This window comes from Urocampus carinirostris, chromosome 1, assembly GCF_059441175.1.
Source record: "Urocampus carinirostris isolate Australia breed hairy pipefish chromosome 1, RoL_Ucar_1.0, whole genome shotgun sequence".
Taxonomy (NCBI): Eukaryota; Metazoa; Chordata; class Actinopteri; order Syngnathiformes; family Syngnathidae; genus Urocampus; species Urocampus carinirostris.
The window spans coordinates 61,975,730-61,998,315 of NC_142349.1; the positions used below are offsets into that span (position 1 = coordinate 61,975,730).

At 38.3% G+C, this 22,586-nt stretch overlaps 1 protein-coding gene across 8 annotated transcripts in view; it reads left to right on the forward strand.

The window, feature by feature from the left end:
• The window catches only part of adgrl2b.1 (adhesion G protein-coupled receptor L2b, tandem duplicate 1), a 238,403-nt gene that overhangs the window by 85,588 nt on the left and 130,229 nt on the right, over nt 1-22,586 (forward strand). For all 8 annotated transcript variants that reach the window (XM_088347648.1, XM_088347657.1, XM_088347604.1 and 5 more), the window contains exon 3: nt 9,337-9,550. In XM_088347648.1, the coding sequence (XP_088203774.1) occupies nt 9,337-9,550 (214 nt within the window). The remainder of the gene's footprint in view (nt 1-9,336; nt 9,551-22,586) is intronic.

The window sequence follows — 22,586 nt, forward strand, 5'->3', positions numbered from 1 at the left end:
TGGTTTCTTCAGAAAAACAAAAATTACACAATAACTTTTAAAGTTTTTCAATGCTATAAAAATGTGTAGGATAAATATTACATTTCAACTACTTTGCCGCATTTCTCCTCTGCCTGTTTTCTTCTCTCCCATGGTTCCTGTGTTGAAGGCTCCAACTTGGAGCTGAGCACAGCGCAAGCTCTGTCTCTTTTAAAGGGGCAGCATCACAATATTACTCAAGCTTTAGCTACAACCCCGATTTAAACACAGAAGTCACATTGAACTGGTAAGAATACAATCCTGACATAGGCACTTTTTAGTAAAAAAAAATGCTGTTTTATTAAGTGATTTCGGATTTTTGTCAGTATATATTCTGAATGACACTTTAGGATACTATTTGTGTTTTGTTGCTCAGGCCCAAGGATGAGTCTCTATTTGGTATCATATACTACATTAAACCCCTCCCTACCCAGGCCTTTTCAGTAAGTAAGAAAATGATTAAAATAAGAATGTCCTTGATTTTTTTGCTTTCATTTTTATTTTTTGCAGTGCAGTCAAAAATGGCTCAATAAAAAAAACAGTCATTAGATACATTTATCTGTACTACCTAATAAGCATTTCATTACTATATAAAAAATGGTCATCTGCTGTCACCTACTGATATAGATGAATGTTAGTTACTCTGCTGATCAATGGAAGAAGGCAAAGATACTTATCAAGGGCATGCTTTTTTACAAACTTATAAACTTAGGCAATTTCCTGCGGCACTCTAGGCAAGGTCACACAGCATACTGGTTGAAAAATACAGCTTTAAATAACTTTAATTAGCCTTTTAGAGAAAACTTTGATAATAAAAACAGACTTTGGAGATGCAATTTTTCCACATGACAGCAACAATGTTTATTTTTTATCTATTCATTTTATTCATCATTTACTTTTGGGGAGTTATCTCAGTACCCTCCCAGCCTGCAAACCTACCAGACTGAAAATAAGATCTCACATTTATGCATGCACTATTTGTAACATAAAAAGGGACTTGAAAATTCATGCGGCTCTCTTATAAAAGAAACACTGACCGAGCACAACATTGTCCACTGACAAACCGGTCAGTTTCTTCTGGTCTTAAGCGTCTGTCTGTATCTTATGTGCGACCCGAACAGCAAGGGGAAGTCACGTACATGAAGTTCTGCATCGCCAACTCACATGACAGACTGTCAGTGCTGCTGTTTTGGGTTGTAATAAGGCTCAGCAAGTTATTAACTGTTGAATGTCCACGGGTGAACAATGGCGTGCCGTAGTTACAGTTAGGAAATGGAGCGTGTTTATTTGTTCAAATGGATGCACCCGGGCGACTAATTGGGACAGTATTGTCCAACCTTTACTGAGACGAGGCACATAACTTATTTTTGAAAATGTTCACTGCACATGACTAAACAAAAAAAACAACAATTTTACATGATAAAAATGATCGTCTCGTCTCAGTAAAGTTAGACATTTACTTATTGTAATGGTTTGTAGGTTTATCATTATAGCCGAATAATTAGCAAACAGTTTATAGCTTTGACTATCATTCTGCTAGCATGAATTAAATAAATGAGACACAGCATCTGATTAGATAGGGCAGTCTAAGTACTCTTTTTTTTTTTTTACAGCTGCTAAGAAATTCAATGTTAATAAATGTTCCTGAATACTGGAGCGTGTTTTTGTTAGCCACCAACCAGGCTTGGACTAATGTTTACAGGCTAACACAACAGTGCTAAGTTACTTTAGTGAAGTCAAGTCATGTTTATTTGTATAACCCTTAATCACAAAGAGTCTCAAAGGGCTGCACAGACCACAGATTATTGCAAACCACAGACTATTATTACACCATCCTCTGATCTAAAACCTACATAAGGGCAAGGAAAAACTCGAAGAAACCTTGAGAAGGGACCGCATATGAGGTAGTCCCCCTTCCAGGATGACCAGGCTGCAGTGTATGTTGCAATAACAAATAATATACATATATTGTCAACATAAAATATAGGTTATACATATGCTATAGAATAGAAGTGTGTTTTAAGCCTAGATTTAAACATTTCCACTGAGGTTGCAGATCGAATCTCAGAGGGAAGAGCATTCCACAGGACTGGGGCGCGAACTTGCCGATCTCTTCCTGGCTCTTAGGATCAGTAATAGACCAGCATTTTCAGAGCGAAGGCTCCGGATCAGAACATAGGGCGAAATTAAATCTGAAAGATATGAGGGAGCAACTCTTCGCATGATTTTGTATACTACCAACAGAACCTTAAAACCACATCTTAAGCTAACAGGGAGCCAATGCAGGTTAGCTAAAATCGGGGTAATTTTAATTAGTAAACATGCACTTTATGAGTTATATTCAGACCGTTCTACGTAGAAACCTATTGGCTGGCACCAAACTAAATGTGCAGTGAGAGTTGAATTTACAATTTTTATTATTTTACTCAATAAGGACCAGCTCGGTGGCCGTGGGGGTAGGGCGCCCGCCCCGAGACTGGGAGGTTGCTGGTTCAAGCCTCGGCCAAGTCATACCTAAGACTCACAACATTGGTACTCATTGCCTCCCTGCTTGGCGCTCGGCATCAGGGGTTGGAATTGGGGCGTTTGGTCACCTAATGACTCCCAAACACATCAGTTGGGTTGAGCAAGGGGGCTGGGAATCCCCTCCTCTGAATCAATCTCCCAGAAAGAGTCAGAAATATGAGCATGTTCCTGACTCTAGCCACCTCCCACTAGGGGGATATGGCTCCGGTGTGTGTATATATATATATATATATATATATATATATATATTATTTTACTTTGACAAATACAATCGTGTGACCTTATTGTTGCATTGCGCCAACTACCGCAATTCTGTGCAAAATAATGTTGTTTTTCTCCTTTTCGTTTTCGGTTTTGCACCAAGCGTTTCACATTTAGATTTTATTTCGGTTCAAGGAATTTTTAAGGAATTCTATTTATTTAAACTTTGACATTGATAGTAACAACCTCAAGAATTGTGCACTGTAGACCAGCTTAATGTGAAACTCCAACATCTTTCCAAGCAAAGACATGTCACAAATCTTCAATCCAATCCCATTCAGCCAAATGGCTCCTTCTTTAAAATAACATGCGTGTCAATGCCAGTGGATTTTGCTTAGCTTTGCTGTTTATCACCTCATTAGGGCATGTCGGTGGAGCCGACTAGTACGTGGGGTGCTGCGGGGTCAGTCCATCTATCCCAATAACAACCACAATTACCCGCAGCGTCCGCAGAACCCGGGCGGGATGGGGGCTGATAAAACACAGAGTGGAGTCAGCGGCTTAACCGCCAAGACTAATGATGACCGTGCCTGCCATTCCTCACCCAGGGAGTGACGGCTTTATCACAGCAGCCGAGGAAGGAATGCATTTCACAGGGTATTAAAATCCGAAAGGGGATCCATCGCATGGGGCAAGAGTACGTCATCTGCCTTCGTGACCCCCTTTTCAACGGGCTGCCCAATCTCCCGTCAGCTCGAAGGCAAGCAAAAACGCTGTCATTAAAGGAGACTCTGCTATTGATTATCTGGGTGATTCGCCCACAAGGTTCCTTCTGGTCAGAGGCTAACTTTACATCAATTAGGGGGAAGATTCTCTTCATCGAAAGCACAAATTGATTCTTCTTCCTCTTGGTTTCATGAACGACTTTCCTGTTGACCTGTACTTGAACGGTTTTGACATTATACTGTAGGATTCCAGAAACCACAGAGTGAGGTGTTATTATTCTTGCTTAAAAGTGACAGTGTGTATAGGTTAACTCTTGGAATTTTCTGCATTCTGTCGTAAAACCAAGTGCAAAAAAGCACAAACTACGAAGAATCAAAGTGACACTGTTCTCGCCCATGTGGTTCTTTCTGGTCAGGGTCTTACATTACATCAATTAAAGGGAAGATTCTCGTCATCCGAACGATAAATGAATTTTTGTCTTCACAGGACAATATACAATAGGATTCCAGAACTCTGTATTCAAATCAATGTATTGGTTTTATTTTATATAATGAATGTTTTTGTACCACCCAGAGGCACTAAATATGACACGCTGTCCCTCAAAATAAATCCCCCAAATTAGCATCTAATTATATGCTTTTCAGTTATTTATCATTTCTATAACATTTCCTTTTTTTCTGTGTTTTGGTTCTGCCCCCACATTTTCCATCCCTAGTAAATAGGTTATTATTCGGGTGAACAAATATTGTCTAGTGTTTTCAGAAAATATTCGTTCCAAAACAGTCTGGAAAAGCTTTGTCTAAATCAGGGGTCTGTAACCATGTTGACTCAAAAGACCTATAAAACCAAAATATTTAGATAGATATAGATACTTTATTCATCCCCATAGGGAAATTCACACTTCCAGCAGCATCCTTGTGTTGAAAAAGAAAATAATAAAATAAAGATTTAGAATACAAAAATACCCAATATAACATTTTGCTGTAGAGTATTTAAATAGTGCTACAGAAAATACACACTGTAATAAAAATAGGGTAATATGCAAATGGTGGGGTGGGGTTTCATGTGGATGCTTTAGATTTATTTTACAGGGAAAGAGCCACACTATATATTTTAAGACGAAATTCAACAAAAACTGCTAAACCCGCTCTCCAGGCAAAAGTTTATTCTTCAGTAGATTTTATTTCACTTTGTGGCAATTGATGTTGATCAAATCTATGAAATAATAAATATTTCCAGAGCCTGTGTCCGATTAAATACACCACTTAAAATTTGTCTCCATCCCGCAGTTACTTAAGAGTGTTGAGAATAATTTTGTCTTTTTTTGTCATAAATAATGGTTAAACGTGTGAGCAAAGTTCTTTTTTAAAAATGTCACAAAATTCTGCAAAGGAGGATCCCAACTTTTTTACCCACAGTGCAGGGCAAGAGGAAAGTGGAAGTGCTTGCGCTTTGCATCCCTCCACCCATCCCTAACGCTCACCCAATCAAATTGCTCTGGGTGCTCTGCTGGGGTTTTGGTGTATTTAGTTTGTTTTGAGGATTTTCATCATAAAGTGTCTTAACATTTGACATTGATTATTTAATGATCTTCCATATATAAGGATTCCTTAGCAATATACAGCCAAAACAAGTTTTTTAGGTGTGACACCTTGACTATAAACTGTAGTCAAAAACGTGCTCTATATATACTGTAGAGTGTCCTATTCAATTACAATGTTAGTTTGGCAAATTTAGAATGACAGGAAAACTTAGCATGAAAATACCTATGAATGGCTTACAATCACCTGTCTAAATGCTCTCAATGGTTGATATTGTTCAGAACTCGTATTCTGAAAGGGCTGGCCTTGAATGCATAGCTGAGTGATTGTGTAGTATTTAGTGGCTCCTAGTGGTAACACTTTTTAAGAAAACAGTGTTAATTTAAATAATAATCAAAAATACATGAACTATCATACACCAACATGCATTTTTGTAAATACTCATAGGTCAATAAACTAATATTTATTTTACATGACATGAGGCTCATCTAGAGGGAACTGGCAGGATTGTCCGCCGTCTTGTTGCTAAGGTTACCCCAAAAACCTTTCAAAGGCTGGTCGAAAAATTGTGCTTCTTGGTCACTTCGAGTTTCGGAAGTTGGTATTTTTCCTTGTGCTTTGTATTACTCGTTTTCAGTCGCTCTAGACCAGGAATCTCTATCGTGGGGCCTGCGGGCACCAGGGTTCCCCCTAAGGACTGCTGAGGTGCCTGCTGGCCTGTTCTGAAAATAACAGTGCTGGGTAATTTTTCTTTTTTTTGTGGTTGACTGAGTCTATTTAATCCTTTTTTTTAAATATTGAAACTGGTCATAACATGGTAACAACATTGTTTTAACATATTTTAGACTGACTATAATACCCGGAGATGGCTGGGATGGGCTCCAGCACCCCCGCGACCCTACTGAGGATAAGCGGTGCAGATAATGGATGGATGGATGGATATAAAACTTGGTGCCCTTAGCGCTAACAAAATGTAGCTCTCTGCTTTGAAAAAGGTCTGAGGCCCCTGCTCTTCAAAATACAGCAACATTTAGTGGCGAAATATTACACTCCACCCCTTTAAGTGTGCGTTTGCATCCACCCAATTGTCTTAGAAACGGTTTACATTCTTTTGTAGGTGCTGCTCTTTTGGTTAGCAAATGAGCAGCCCACTCTATGAAGCAAGACATTCCCTAATGAGGTGATTAAAAAGCGGAGCAAAGTCGAATCCACTCTCCTGCATCTTATTTGCGAGAAGCACTCCCCCGCTTCCTCGATGAGTGTTCTCAGCCCCGCCCGTCGCCGCAACATCTCCGTTTTTAATTCCGCGGCGTACGTTTTGTAAGCGTACGGTACCCTCTCGCTTTTGAGACAAACTACCGTCTGGCCCTCTCGGAGCGAAATTTGAAGTCGGTCGGAAACTTTGAGCGTTTCAAGCGACGTTAATTGCGTCGGGCTGCGGCTGTCAAATTCGTGAGAGTAATTAGAGTGAGGGGGCAAAACGAACCCGGGGCGGTAAGTGTTGCTGCGTGACAAAGCTCGGCTCGGCCGACGGGGCCGCTCGAAAGGTAGCAGACTGAAAGAAGGGCTAATTAGGAGCCGGAGAAAATACCGACGCGGGCTGGCCCCTCGAGGGCCCGCGACTGCTGCAAACAGCGGAGATTATTGACAGTTCACGCAGCTCTCTGCCGGCTCTCCGTAAATGGAACACATTTACATGTTCTACTCAGATGCTACCTAATTGTTTTTATTTCTTCTTATCAGAGTTGCAGACAGCTGCATTTTTGAAACACTTTGGATCATTTTAACCCCGGATAATAGATAGGCTAGTCCCTCTTTTCGTCTTTCTCCTTTTGTGAAATGGCGTTTTATTATTCAGACAAGAGAATACTCCATAATAGCCTATTTCAGTCTAATGTTCTGGAAGGGGGGTCATTTTTGCAATGAAAAAGCTCATTTTCTCCCCCGCTTGGTGCACTTATTTGGCCACACTGATATCCTCTGCTTTTTTTCTTCTTTAGCATATTGATTTTATTTAGTGTGTATATTCCACCTTCAACCAACTTGGCTGCAAGTGTAAAAATAAAACATAAATAAAACTTGACTGTGTTTTTTCAGTATTTCCTTTGGTGTTCTCTCTTCATCTCGCTTTGCAGTGAATGTAAAAACAAACAAACCTGTAATTTTGAAATCCGGGATTGCAATCAATGCGCTCTGAAGCCATCCTATCAAATTATTTGGTAATAACAAGCACCCGTATATAACAGGTACCGCTGATTTTTGATTAAAATGTTGTTGCACTTTTTCTTGGCTTTACCTAAACATTGTGACATATGTTAATTAGGTGCCATGATAAAAATCACTTATTGACATTACCTGAAATTTACAATATTTATTTAACGTCCGAATTATCACCTGATACACCAAATAGTTGTTTTCCTTGTGGCACTTTTTTCACATGATTTCAGCTATTGAAACCGACTGTTTCAGGAAAGTTGTGTTTCTGAAATGCAAACTCCTAAAAAAGTTTTGAAATACCATATTTTCCGGACTATATTGTGCACCACAGAAAACAAATTGCCCCAAAATTTGAAAGTGGGCCTTTTAACCTGGTGTGCCTTCTTTACTGCAAAATTAGATGGAGATAAGAAATTAATTCATGTGCGTTACTAAACAAGGTTCTATGGTATACTACCGTATCGAATAACATTGTATGCAACTGCTTACACCTGCATTGTGGTGGTGAGAGTGTATACATTTAACCACTAGACCACCAGTGGCACAGATGACATAAAAATGCATTCAAGTTTATTTCATTATCACACTTTTTAAGTCATGGTGCCAGAAACAAATTTTACAGAATGGGAAAAACAGAAAGTGTCTTGAAAGATATAAACGCAAAGTTCGATTCATCATTAAATAGACCCAAGAGTAGTTGTTTACCTAGTCTTTTTTTCCAGTCCTCTTTTTTTTCTTTATCTTTCAGAACGACTTTCAATTTTCTCCATTTACTAACATTCGTGTCCGGTACAGTGAGCTAGATAGATAGATAGATAGATAGATAGATAGATACTTTATTCATCCCTGTAGGGAAATTCACACTTCCAGCAGTATCCTTGTGATGAAAAATAAAATAACAAAATATAGAATACTAAAATACCCAAAATAACGTTTTGCTATAGAGTTTTTGAATAGTGCTACGGAAAATACACACTGTAATAAAAATAAGGTAATATGCAAATGTGGGGGTGGGGTTTAATGTGGGCTTTTACCCCCCCGGGTGGAGTTAAAGAGGCCCCTTGGCATAAGGAAGAAATGATCTCCTCAGTCTGTCCGTGGTCAGCTCAATTTCTGTGACTTTCAGGATGATCGGTAGTCCGAGTCGCCGTCTAACGGGTTTCAACATATTAATTAAAATAGTGAGAAGACTGAATTGAAACTTTAAAACTCTAGACATTGGTAATTGCGCAAAACAGCAATTCTCAACTGACATAGAGGCAAGTAAGGAAATCAAGAGGTGCCTCCTGACCATATTTGTTATAAAATGTTAGTGATTTTGATATTGTTACTAAAAATCAAATGTTGGTCTCTTATGGCTCAAGTTATATGGTTGCATTCAATGTTTTACAGTTGTGTTTTGTAATATTTTGGACTGACAATCATTGCGCAAATACAGTGATATACTCCAGGGTAAAACGGCTCGGTGGCCTTTGGTGTAGAGCGCCCGCCCAGACACTGGAAGGTTAATGGTTCGAGCCTTGGCCAAGTCAAACCTAAGACTTACATCATCAGTACCCGTTGCCTCCCTGCTTGGCATTAGGGGTTGGAATTGGGGGGTTTGGTCACCTAATGACTCCCAACGAGATGTTGCCACACATCAGTTTGGTTGAGCGAGGGGGCTGGGAATCCCCTCCTCTATCAATCTCCCAGAAAGAGTCAAAAATGTGAACATGTTCTTGACTTGCGCCACCTCCCACTAGGGGGATATGGCCCTGGTATAGATAATATACAATATATATAATATAATACCTTGTGAATAACACTCACCCAAACTTTCAGCTTTCAGTTTTTTTTATCGTGTGTCATAAACGAATAAACAGCACTTCTCTTATATTTTCTCAACAAATTTATGAGGTCACTGTAAGCCTCCAGTGACTCTGATTCTGATCTTTTGGCCAAGAAATAAATTGTTACCCTGTATCAGTTTTAATGACCCAACTGTCAAAGTAACCATTAGACAGCTGTCACCTATTTATTTTACGTCTTTCTTTGGAAACACGTGCTTTGAGGTTCCAGCGGAAGCCGAGGTTGTAAAAAACTTTTTTTTTTGTGTTTTCCCTCTCAGGGTTCAGCCGGGCGGCCCTTCCCTTCGGTCTGGTCCGGAGGGAGCTTTCGTGCGAGGGCTACGCCATCGACCTTCGCTGCCCCGGCAGCGACGTCATCATGATCGAGACTGCCAACTACGGGCGGACGGACGACAAAATCTGCGATGCTGACCCATTCCAGATGGAGAACGTCAACTGCTACCTCCCCGACGCTTACAAGATTATATCTCAAAGGTGCGTGAGAGGACATGGGGAGAGTTTGACAAAAGGCGCATGGGATTCTTTTTTTCCTCCCTCGGTAAAGTCGACGTTTCTATCCACGTAACAGGACACGTCTTTTTCTTCTGTCAAGTTTTGGTTCCAGACAGGGTGCATTCAACTTTTAGGGTGTCTGTTTTGTCCTCGTCCTATTTTTAAAGTCCTTCAATATGGAAGTCTTTCACAGAGATTCTTCATAATGCCAAATGACAGGCATAAAGGAAGATTTATCGTATGAATTTTGGACACAAAATCATTTTTTTTGTTTGCAGTTCATAAAAGCAGCTGGATTAGTAAGTAGGTAAATTCAGTGTAAATGCTGTGGAAATTTGCCATCCACACAAGCTACTATTTTCAGGAAATGTGATTGTCGACAAGTCGATCTTTGTCAATCTGGAATACTAAATCTAGAAAAGTGTTTGAACCAAAAATGTTGGATAACAAATCCCCAAACACTGCTTTTTTACCCGCTCCATTCGAGGTTTCCTCATGCCATCGCATATTTAGTATGTTCCACACTATGTTTTGTGATTTAACCATGTTGATATTTTGGCACATGGCATATCGTCCTCCTCCAAAATTATGAGTATTTATAGTATTGTCATTCTAATGTTTTGCTGGAAGCTTATGACTTCTCGTAAACATTATTTGAAAAAGATTTTTTTTAAAACCTAAGAGGAAATATTCCAAAGACATCGGAAGAACTGTTAATCTATAAATTCTGAATGGTAAAAGGCTAACTGTTTTGATTAACCAATGACTAAATGAGTTTCAACTCTTAACTTGCAGCCTTACACTATCCAAAATATATTCAGAAAAGTCCTCAGCTTCATCCTTACGTTTTTATCCTATTTAAACTCCTTAAAACACATCTATGGATGTCTTTTCAATACTTATTTAACAGTAAATGAGCATTTAATTTCAAGTTCCTGATGGTTTATAAGGTACCTTTGCAGTTTTCGGAAAAAAAAAAAATCCTGTTATCGGCACAGATACAGGTTCCTGCTATTGGTACCCTCCCTACTTATATTCCTCAGCCCTTTCTTACTCTTCTAAATGGGACTCATTAAAGATTAGGCAGAGCTTTTTGGTTGGCACTGATAATTTGACTTTATTGTAAAACTAGCAAAAAATGAGACACTAAACTCCAAATTGTTATAGCATAAACAATGATACTTTGGTACTTGACCATAATCCATTCGGAATTGGTTTTTGACCAGCGTTTTGTAAGTGTACAGAACCCCTTTCTTTCCCCATAAGAAATAAGGGGTATTTTATATATTTATTTATTTATTTCGTTTTCCTTTAAAATAACATAGTTTCATGGCAATTAACGACTTCCTTCGGGATAAAATGTTCTTTCTTAATTTATCGGTCGAAGTTGCGAACATATTTTTGGTTACCAGTCCCGGCTCGTTTTAAAAGTACCGTAAATTCCGGACTATAGAGCGCACCTGATTATAAGCCGCACCCACCACATTTTAAGAGGAAAACCGATTTTGTACATACACAAGCCGCACCTGTATATAAGCCGCATGCGCCCACATTTAAACATGTAACACAAACAAAAAATTAACCCGAACCCGACTTCAAGTCCCGCGATTGAAACTAAATGTCCTTCATTAAAGTCCACAGTCCAAAAATCACAGCCTGCAAAATGAACGGAAAATGATACCGATACTTAAGGTTTGATGCAGAGTCCAGGTCCCGTTGAAAGTAATCCAAGGAAAAAAGTGTATATTTCCAAAGGTAAGGGTGGGAAAAATACATCAGATGAACACATTTACTCACGCAACTCCTTTTTCTTTAACCGACTTTTTACCCCCTCTTCTTTCCTTGTCTGTCCCTCACCTTTAGCGGTCCCCACTTAAACTTGGCACCCCGCGTTTGTTCCGCCCCTTATTTTTCGTTCACCCGTGCGAAACATATCAGAATAATTGTCTAAAATAATTACAAAAAAATACATTACAAAAATATTCAGTTGCAAATACATATTATACATGGGTTACACATATTTACAAGGAAAGACGGTACACCGAGAGAGTTTTCAAGCTTTAATAATAATAATATAGCTTTGACAGGGCAGTTAATGGTAGCAACACTCCAGCGCCGCTAGCGGCCGTTAGAAAAATTACATACATTTGCCGCATCACTGAATAAGCCGCAGGGTTGAAAGTTAGGGAAAAAAGTAGCGGCTTATTGTCTGGAATTTACGGTAAATGATGAATTGCTTTCACTACCACTGTCATTTTTCTTCAGTTTTTTTTTCTATCAATATGAAGAACTTTCTTGCAAATGAAAGCTTTTCCGAGCCAACAGCTTTTCTTAAATAAAAATAGGGAGCAAAGTTTCCATTTCGATTACTTGTGGCCTTCGCCTTGCTAATACCCGTCCTTCCTTGTGCAATTTACTTCTTCCTTGTTTTTAAAAAAAGATCAAAATTATCGACTCACTCGTTTTCACTGTTTACCCCTTTCTCTCCTCGTTATCACTAACTTTTTGACAAAAAGACGATAAAACACACTAAATCACAAAAAACTTTCTCAACATGTCTTGTAAAAGGCCGGAATTAAAACTTCAGTAAGAGCAACTGTATTAATTTGTGTATCACTGTTGAGTGTTTTATACACGTACGGCATATATTATTCCAACGATTGATCAGAAAATGTACCCGCTTTAAATCACAAAACATTGTAAGCAATGGGATTCGAACCCACTTCGCGCCAGTGGGAGTGCGAAATACTAACCACTAGGCCAGCAGAGGTACAGGTGACATATGAAAAGGAAATTACTCTCAGTGCCAGATACTGATGTTAGACTAACGGTTAGAGAGTGGACCAGACAGATATCTTTATTAAAGATATAAATAAAGATATAAATAAACAGAAAAAAGCCCGACTAGGGAAACAGCTCTTCGGTGTATCTGATGATGAATCGGACTTTGCGTTTATATATTTCAGGAAGACTTTTTCTTTTCTCCATCTTGGCACCCTAAGTAAAAAAAGTGTGATCACAAGATAACTTTGAATGCCTTTTCCAACGTTATCTGTGTCACTGACGGTCTAGTGAAGGGGTCTCCATCGTTGAGCCCCGGGTGCCAGGAAGTCCCCTAAGGACAGCAGAGGTGTCCGCGGACCTTTTCTGAAAATAGTTCACCAGTGATGGGTCATTGTTATTTGCTAGTAAAATGATTATTTTTTATTTATTTATTTATTTATTTATTTATTTATTTTGTGGTTGAATGACTATATTTAATTCTACTGCCAATAATTTACCTGGTAAAAACATAGTAACAACATAGTAATACCATAACTTATTTTAGAAATGCATGTCAAACTAAATGCCTTTTGTGCAAATTAATAACACAAAGCAGCTATAATCTTGAAAAAGGTTGTAAACCCCTGGTCTAGTGGTTAGGTTTTGATGCTTTCACCGTTTTTATCTGGGTTCGATTCCAATGTTTTTCTAATGATTAATCACAGCACTGATACAGTAGTATACCGTAAATCTTCATGTAGGATTGCACACTATTAAATACCGTATGCATTCACAATGTTATCCACCAGTGTTTAGCAATATATAAGGTGCACCGGGTTATAAGGCTGACTTTCAAAATTCTGGATTGGGTTTTCTTTGGTGCGCTTTATAGTCCGGAAAATACGGTAATCAAATCAATTGGTCCATCACCAATTCGTTTGAATGTGGAATCGTTCGCCGATCGAGGTATTACTGAAGGAGTCTCACTGAATCACCTAACGCTAATAGAGACAATAAAGTCGTTGCGAGTAAAGTTAAGTTATTCTCAACCTTGAACATGTAGAAAGAGCAGCAACACAAGCCAACAATGCATACATTTCTGCAGAATATGGTATTAACTGAAGGACTCGCCTAAATTATGTAAAAACCCATTCTGTACTGCATTCTGTATCAGTAATGCCTCACTTGAAACATCCATTCCGAAAAGTGCACTTCAACCTGTAGTGTTCTTCTACTTTGAATACCTACATATCGGTTATTGCCAACACGTCAGTCGTGGTTTATAAAGATAGCCTTCAAATTCTTTGCCCTGCAAACCGATGGGATTAATTCTATTCAGGCAGGAATTGATATCCTGTCGCAGTGCGCTGCTACCGCCGTTTGGAGTTATTAAAATGAGCGCGACTCCCACAGACGTTGAGTCACCCAAAAGCCTCTTAATTCCCCGTCCTGGGTGCAGGGCTTCCTTTGTTCAAACACTTGTAACGCATTGAAGTGGCTGCGCCTCAGGTAGCTGGCAATGCTCATCACGGCGCCTTTCATCCCGCTTACCCTCTCGCAGGATGTTGCCTCGCTGTCAAGCAGCGGCGGCCCTTCACTGCGCTCGCCACCCCCAGAGGTGTGTGTATTTTTAAAGGCCAGACGATGAACTATTCATAAATAGTAACCAGCAAAGTTCAACGTTCAGGCTGTCCTTTTCCGCTCCTCTCCCGCCTTTATTTACGACGACGCATCGTCTTCCGGGAATAGAACCGAGGCCCCGTCTTCGCACCCTGTTATTCTAAATTTACATCCCGAGTATCTGCTTCTGACGGCGTCTGACACTTCCCCTGAATCTCAGGTCGGCCGCTGCCCTCCACCTCACGCGACTCTGCTGTCGACATGTTAAACTTCAAAATGATATCGCTGACTAGATATCCCAAGGGAGCCTGTGAGCGACGGAAAGGAGCAGCCGTCCGGATTTATTCCGACGGTTTTGATGATCAGGATCAGGAGGTCTGACCATAATTGCGGCTGATACGATGACAAAAGCTCCGCTCGACTTTACTTGATCATCCTCAGAACTTTGCAAAGCAAAATCTGGATTATTAGATTTTATTTGATAATGTTCCTGAGCTTGGAGTATTATCTAGTTGTCCAGTGGAGTGTGTTAAAATTGTTTTTGTTTCCACTTTGTGTGATCAGGTCAGAAAACAACTAGGGTCAAACTACTCAATGTGTTGGGAAAAGGCTAGTATTTTGTTCTGTTGGTATGGTAACTATGAAAAATGTATTGTAGCATCTAATTGTTCAACAAAGTTAAACTTAAACACATAGCAACATGCTTTTGTTTAATTGCTTTATGATGAAACTGTCAAGCACTACAAAGTTAAAAATTTTATGCCAAATTTGTTTGTAAAAATGCCATGTCTAATGAAAAAAATATTTTAAAAAATGTAAGCCAACTTTATTTAAAAAGGAAACTAGGCGCCCTATGTCAGACCAATGTGGTACTACAACTCTGTGTCACAACGGACTTGTGTGCACTTTTATTTGCATTGATTTAACATACTTAGTTGCTCATAAATCACGTGATACAACTAATCGATGATCTGATTATTTGCTAACACTTTAATATAGAAATATAATCCATTTTATCTATTAGTTGTTGCAGCCCATATATATATATATATATATATATATTATATCTTGTATATTCATATCAGTGTTTGACTTCAAGGCCTTCTCTGCTGGCTTAAAACGATCTGAATCATGTGTTATTAATTATTTTTTGTCCATTAACACTTGTTAATTAATGACTGATACTGTTTTTTTGTGATTTGCCTAAATAAAGCCACAAATTTTGGTAAATATAGAAGACAGTAATTCCAAATCGCCTGTCAGCTTCCTTTGATTGCTTCTCCCCTGCATGCTCTGCTTCCAGACGTGCGGTTTCATATCCAAGCATTTAACCAATTATATTTCAGGACCGTTGCTAGGCTCAGGAATCTGCCTTGAGGCCTTTAATAATTTTTGAGAAGGCGTCCCCGCAGCAAAACATTGTTGTAATATTGCTGTTCACTCAGCCAATCAAATTTTGGAATGGTTCAAATTTGGATTTCGGAAGGGTTAGTGAAATACCGGTACTTAACGCCTTTATTAAATAAATAAAGGCGGGAGAGGAGCGGAAAAGGACAGCGTTTCACTAAAAGTGATCGCTGTTTCATAGGCATAAAACAGTAATTGATTGTATTAATTCTGACTAGTAATGGCTTGAAAAAGGGGGAAATATAGTAAAGAAATAGACAAAAGAAAAAAAAAATTAAAAAGGAAAAAATGGTTAAAAAAATAAAACAAAAAAAGAGAGGTTTTGGGGGGTAAGCTCAATCAGTATGTTACCAATAAAATTGTAACATTATGCACAAAATAAATACGAGAAAAAATATATTTCTAGCGTTTGTTTTTTCACTCTACCACAAGGTGTCGCTGTGTTGTGTAACTCATTTGAACTTTGAACATTTTTATCTTACGTAACTTTAATGTCATCTTCAAGCAACTTAAAATCTCTGAAAACATACAACAAAATGTCATTTACAATTATTGCAACTACAATTAAACTATGTAATACAAGAATACACTTTACATTTGTAATGTAAAACACATTGAATGTAAAATAAAGAATACATACATTTTAAATATTTAGACGTGCAAAAAAAAATACAGAAAAATTTCAACATTTTTTTATGCAAATTTAAAGTCAACAACAGAGAACCCCTGGAACGACACATCACTAATTCAGACGGGAGTGAAGGCTGCATGTAAATTGCACAAGTCTGCTACTGATTTTATATATATATATATATATATATATATATATATATATATATATATATATATATACACCAATCAATAGAACCAACAAAGTTTTGTAGGCTGAAAATATGATGTATCAATTTTTAAAACAAAATCACCATATTATTTCTCTACCAAAAATAATTGTGACTAATTGGTAGATTTCTGACAAATTTCCTTTCATATTTTACTAAAAGAACATAACCTGACATTTTGGGAAATGTGTATATGTTCTGAACATTTAAAAAGTGCTTATTTCAATTTATACACTAGCATCAGGGGCTGGTGTCCACGGCCGATATGCAGGCAGGAGTAGTTAGTGTTTGGAACAATATCATTAGCTGCTGAATTAATCTGTTCTTAAGACTAAAGTGATGCTATCTGCTAAAGAGAAGCGAGCCACCAAAGTACAGACGCTGCCCTACTTGCGAAAGAGATCCGAACGACTGTTCGTAAGTTGAATTTGTTCGTTGCTCCAGTGCTATATTTTTTATGGAATGTATGTTTAAAGTTCATATAAGTATGTTTAGGTCTTGTATACGTAACCTGTATAGTTCTGAAACTGAAAAATAAACGTTTGATAAAATAATATTCTCTATAACGTTACAAAGCAGGCTGAATGATAAAACGTAGTACTGAAAAATAAAGCTACACAATAGGCATTGACATTCTGTGGTTTGGAGAAGCCCTTTGAGACTCCTTCTGATTAAGTTTACCATAAAGATAAATAAAGTTGAGTTTAACTTACTTGGTAGAGTTAGGGTACCTCCTCCTCCGTGATAAAAAGTGGATGAAAAAAAGCGATTTTCTCAACCGCATCAAGCTTTCTTATTCCACTTTCATTTCAAAAGAAACGACTTGCTTCTTCTTTAAGCTTTACACCAACCATATCGAATGGATGCACAAGATATTAAACAATAAAAACGTCAAAGTTCTTAGCGTGCTAGAGATACAGTGCAGTGTGTATACACACAAATCAGGAAGTAGAAGCGGGATTTCTTCTTCGGGGTGGATGCTGGGTGACCTCTCACAGCGCCACGTGGTGGAAAGAAGCACTACAGCACTGTCATCTACTCAGAAAAAGGTGCACACAATACAAAATCTAACTTACAGCAATTTCCGGATATTTATCGACATCCCGAAAAAAAATGTTCGTATGTACCGTTGTTCGTAACTCGAATTTTCGTAAGTCGGGGAGCGTCTGAAATACTATTTGCTAATGCATTTGGCGTACTGTAATGATAGCAAAAATATGTATTGAATTGTGGCTGGGGACTACAGGAACAGAATAGAATCAGCCTAAGGGTCAATCTAACAATATTTTAATTTTAGTATCACAATCTTGTTGAAGTCTTTCACGATTAAATATTTCACCCAACTCTGCCTGTCTGTTCCATATCTTTGGGAGAACAATGCACATCAATCAGAGTAAATCACATCTCTTTTGTCTTAATGTCTTCCTCCTTGTTCTCCAACTGTTTGTTGCCGGTAAGAAATAAAAAAAACTTGAATGTTTCCATCTCTGACAATCTAAATGGTCTACAATTATATTGCGCTTTTCAAGTCAATGAAGACCTCCCAAAGCGCTTTACAATGTGCTTCACACTTACCCATTCACACACACACACACACCAATAGGAATTCGGCCATGCAAGGCGCGTAACTGCTTATTAGGGGGCATTAGGGATTCAGTGGCTTTCCCAAGGACACTTCGACATAGAGTATACCCTGTTGAAACCTGTACATTATAATACCACTGTAAACCATCAACCTTGTAATGAGACAATCACATTTTCCACAGCAAAATATGATTAAAGAAAACAAAGTACTATTGGAAACTTAGTTAGCTGTTAATAATCATTGTCAGTGAGTTGGACCGACCACATGGTCGATCATATGAAGGTTTTGGATCGGAAATATCAATTGCGTTCAGTCCATGAGCTTTGGGTCTGACTTTTTTCTACAAAGGATAGAAAGTTGCTCTTGACGCACCCCGCAGGGTAATCACTCAGGAAAACCTCTGGAGAAAGCCGATAATAACGCCGATGCTGCCTTTGATCCTCAAGTGACTGAACATGCCTACATTCCTTCCGATTGTTGGTATGCTTGCGCCCTGTTTTAAAGTATTCCTCGGAGTCCCATTATCCACAAATGTCAAGTAGTTGCTTGTCCAAACGCACCATACACACAGTCGCCTCGGTAAACACTCATGGCAGGGATTTTAAGCTGTTACTTCCCCACAAAATCAACCAAGCTATCATCCAATTCAGAAGATGGTATGTGTTTTTCTAATGCCGTCTGGTATTTGCCTCGTCTTCCTTGACCCGCTCATAAAGCAGCTGAGTAAATCCTCCCTTGCTTGGTCAGAGGTGCAAAAGGACAGCAGAGATTGAGAAGGTGTTTTTTTTCCTTCCACCACGAGAATGAGCTCTGTGCAATAGAGCTGCAATTACATGCAACAGCTGCCAAAGAGTAAGAACCCTAGTTTAACAGTGAATAATGTTTGAATGATTGAAAAGAGTAATTAATATTCCGTAAGTAACCAGCAGACACTGCCACAAATATATTACAAGGAATTAATAGACCGGCTGGGCCGTGTTTATAGGAATTATGTCCGCATATTCATGCAGCGTAATAATGGGGAGATGTACACCTTTTGTTTTAATAGCTCTACATCCGAGGTTTTGTCCGTGTATTTAAACGGTGCCTGAAGTTACCATAGTCCATTAATTTGCCGTAAATGTGAGGCAGTCTAAAAATGTTCAATACTTTTCCGAGAAGACTGAAGAAGAAAGCATGATTACACAGAAAATCATCTTAGGTAAAGAATTTGGCCTTGAGTATGTGTCAAACCTTTAACATCAGATATCCTATAAAGCTCTTTGGAATTTGTATTTGTTTTACTGCCATCATAAATGTTTCAATTTCTCTCTACAATTACATGTTCAAACCCTATTCACATGTATTGCTGTCGATAGTTAGGGTTCATAAGACCATTCTTAAACTCGTAAAAAAAAAACAAATATGCTTTTTGATTGGGTTTCTAATAAGCCGGTTAAGACTTGAGTTACCCCATTCTAAAACTGAACTATTCATATAAGCTCATTCAGAAAAGCACATTGAAACAAAGGATTCATTTATTTTCCTTGTTAGCAATTTATTTCATATTTGGCCGATTCTTATTATTTGGGACCTATTCACTTGGAAAGAAAACTTTGTAGCACAGGAATGACTTATACAGGCAAATATCTTTAATTAAAAACAACAAACTTCACTTGATTAAGTTAGTTCCACGTAAGGATTAGTGATATGACTATTTTAAATCGCTAAGGACTTATACAAGATTGAGATTTAAAACAATTGAAAGATAATGAAATGAATGTAAATGTTCTGCATTTCAAGTCAACAAAGACCTCCCAAAGCACTTTACAATGTGCTTCACACTTTTCCCTTTAACACACTAACTAACGGATAGCAGCGTCAGCCATGTGCCATCGGGGGCACTAGGGATTCAGTGTCTTGCCCAGGGACACTTAGACATATAACACAGAGGAGCTGGGAATCGAACCTGCGACCTCTTGATCCCAAGACGAGCGCTCTACCTCCTGAGCTGATGCCGCGCTGCCCTTTGGGATCAACTCTATTAAGTGTCTGTAAACCCTTTCCTGGATTTAACGCATATTATGGCTAATGCAGCTCTTAGCCACATTAGCTAAGAGCATCGCTTGGATGGCTAGCCTTGCTTCAGCTTCTAGCTTTGTTTTAGCAGCAAAAGTGAAATAATGTACCCCAGTTAATGCCAGTGTTGCAGACTGGAACTACTAAAACTAGAATTGTGGACACCACCGCTAGTTGCTAATGCAAGTGTCTTTGCATTAATTCCTTATGTTAAGCCATGCAAACATGTTCATTATTGATCAAAATCAAACCTTATTCAAAAAGTCCATGTATTCCAAATCATTTCGCAATTTCTTTTCTTATGAGACATTTGCTTATTAGTCACCCACATTTTGTTTTCGAATAATTGTGATAAAACCAAGATCGGAATTTTGTTTTAGAAAAATGTTTTGTTCTGAATTGCCCACCCCTAATTTTATGTTCTTTCTGTTACTTTGCCCAAAAAGTTTTTAACTATAAAACTATCATGTGGATTCCTGCTTTTTTTTATTATAAAGCTCAAAAATGTACTGAAACAATGAATATCTAGACACGATCATTCGGGGTTAGATGGGTGTAGAGAATTTTTAATTTTCTTTGTGAAATCCAATCCCCAACACCAAATATTCCGAACATTTTGTAGGCTTTCTATTTCACCTCAAGTGAAAGAGTTGGTGTTTTTTTTCCCCCTAAGTAGCCTCAAGCTGTTGGACACATTGGGTTCAAAGATTTGGTAGAGATTTTTTTTTTTTTTTTGGCCATGCCCCAAAAAAATATTTCTAGTTTTTCCTCATATGTATTTGTAAATACATATACATTCAGACATTTACATTCACGTGTGTTAGATTTCATTTTGTATTTTTTATTAATAGAAAATGTCATCAAATTAATTTTTAAACAGTCAGAATTAAAGAAGTACTATATCACTAAAACACAAAATTTGATAATATGCATTAAAATACTAAATAAGCAGAAGTGTTTTTTCACGACATTTGCTAAATACTTTGATGAATAAAATTAATAAATGATTAACCTAGAACCACCATAATTTCCCTCTTTGGGCCTCGGAGAGTAGAATGTCTTTTTGGGAAAGCTTCTGAGTCAGCAAAAAAAGTCAGCTCTTTTGGCATTTTTCACATCTGGGGTAACCTACCTGGCTTCCTGTATAAGGTGGAGTTGATATTAATTGTTGTTCTGGTACAGCGAAGTGGAATGTCATTCTGGAAAAAAATGCAGAGTCAACTTTTGCGCATTTTTCACATATAGGCTAACCAACCTATGTATATATTTATTGACTCACGGGTGGTAAAAATGTAGCCATGACATTCATGTTATGTATACATCAATGTGTTACAATATACAGCTTCATCAAGGGTAAGACTAGCCCGCACCTAATTTAGTCTCTGTTTTTGGATAAATTCAGCATCTAAAAGCGCCTTTTCTTGAACGTCATACCAAACAGTCCCATTTGGGATGCCACTCTAATGATTAATGACTATTTTAAACATCGCCCCAATGTTTAAATGTATGTCGGCCTTACACGGTGGATGCTGACCTCGTGAAATAGTCATCTCGACCTCACCATTTTTTTCCCCTCAGTTACCCGGATTCCTCCCTCGTTGCCAACCCTCTGCCTCCGATGAACTCGTTTGAAGTTCAAACGTCGCCCCCCACTCATTCTCCATTCCTGCCCCCTTTCTCTTTCCAACTCCCTCCCCCTCTTAACTTGAACTTTCCTTGCACCCAGAAACATTTACAGAAAAAGGCAAACTTTTACCATTGGCGCAGTAAGCGATTGCCGACCTCTTCTCCATTGATGTTGGGGGGATATCTGTCGTGCTGGTCCGTCTGTTACATGTCAAAGCCACCTGCCGTGTGATGCTTTAACCAACGTCTTCCTTCTCTATAGGTGCAGAGGCTAGAGGAAATGCCAGCGTTAAGACCTGATATGCCTTTAGCTGCTGTTCTGTCTGTCTGCTCACCCTGCTATCTCCCCACTCAAACAGGCGACAGTCTCTATGGAGTGCTGTTTTCCGCTGATATCAGTCATTGTAACGCATTTAGAATCACGTGACCTTATGTGTTGTTTAATTTCGGTTATAAAATCTGTGCAGATGCAAACAATGTTTTCCATCAATTTACGTTTTCTACTTGTAGTCACCATCTTATGGTCACAATGGGCACATTAACATACAGGCAATAATCTGATTAGAAATGCACTATTGAGTAGTCCGATTATCGGAAGCCATGGAAATGCATACAGAAATTCGTTCAAGGCCTTAGTCCGACTGAGAGTATTCCGATTGCAATGGTTAGGTTAGACCTTTCATGCTTTGATTGCACGTGCGTGTTTTCGAGTAAGCCAATTGGTTGTGTGCAATTTCTGTCATCCGAGGTATGCTCATGCTCCATAGCACTGTAGGGGACATAAAATACAGAGACAAATAATAATCTTAATTCCTGTTTACTCGTTTAAAAAAGCCTTTTGTGTATTGGTTGATTTCTCAGAAACATTACAATTTAACAAAAATGACATAGTACATAATAGTTGCCACAGTTGTATCCATCAATATGTAGTGTAAGTCTACGCGTTTGACTAGCCATGTTACTAGATCTATATCTTGTAAACATATGAGACACAGCAACGAAGCGCTCTTTTAGAGTAATGAACATATATATATATATGTACATATATATATATATATATATATATATATATATATATATATATATATATGTATATTTGTAATGTGTGTATTTGCGTGAT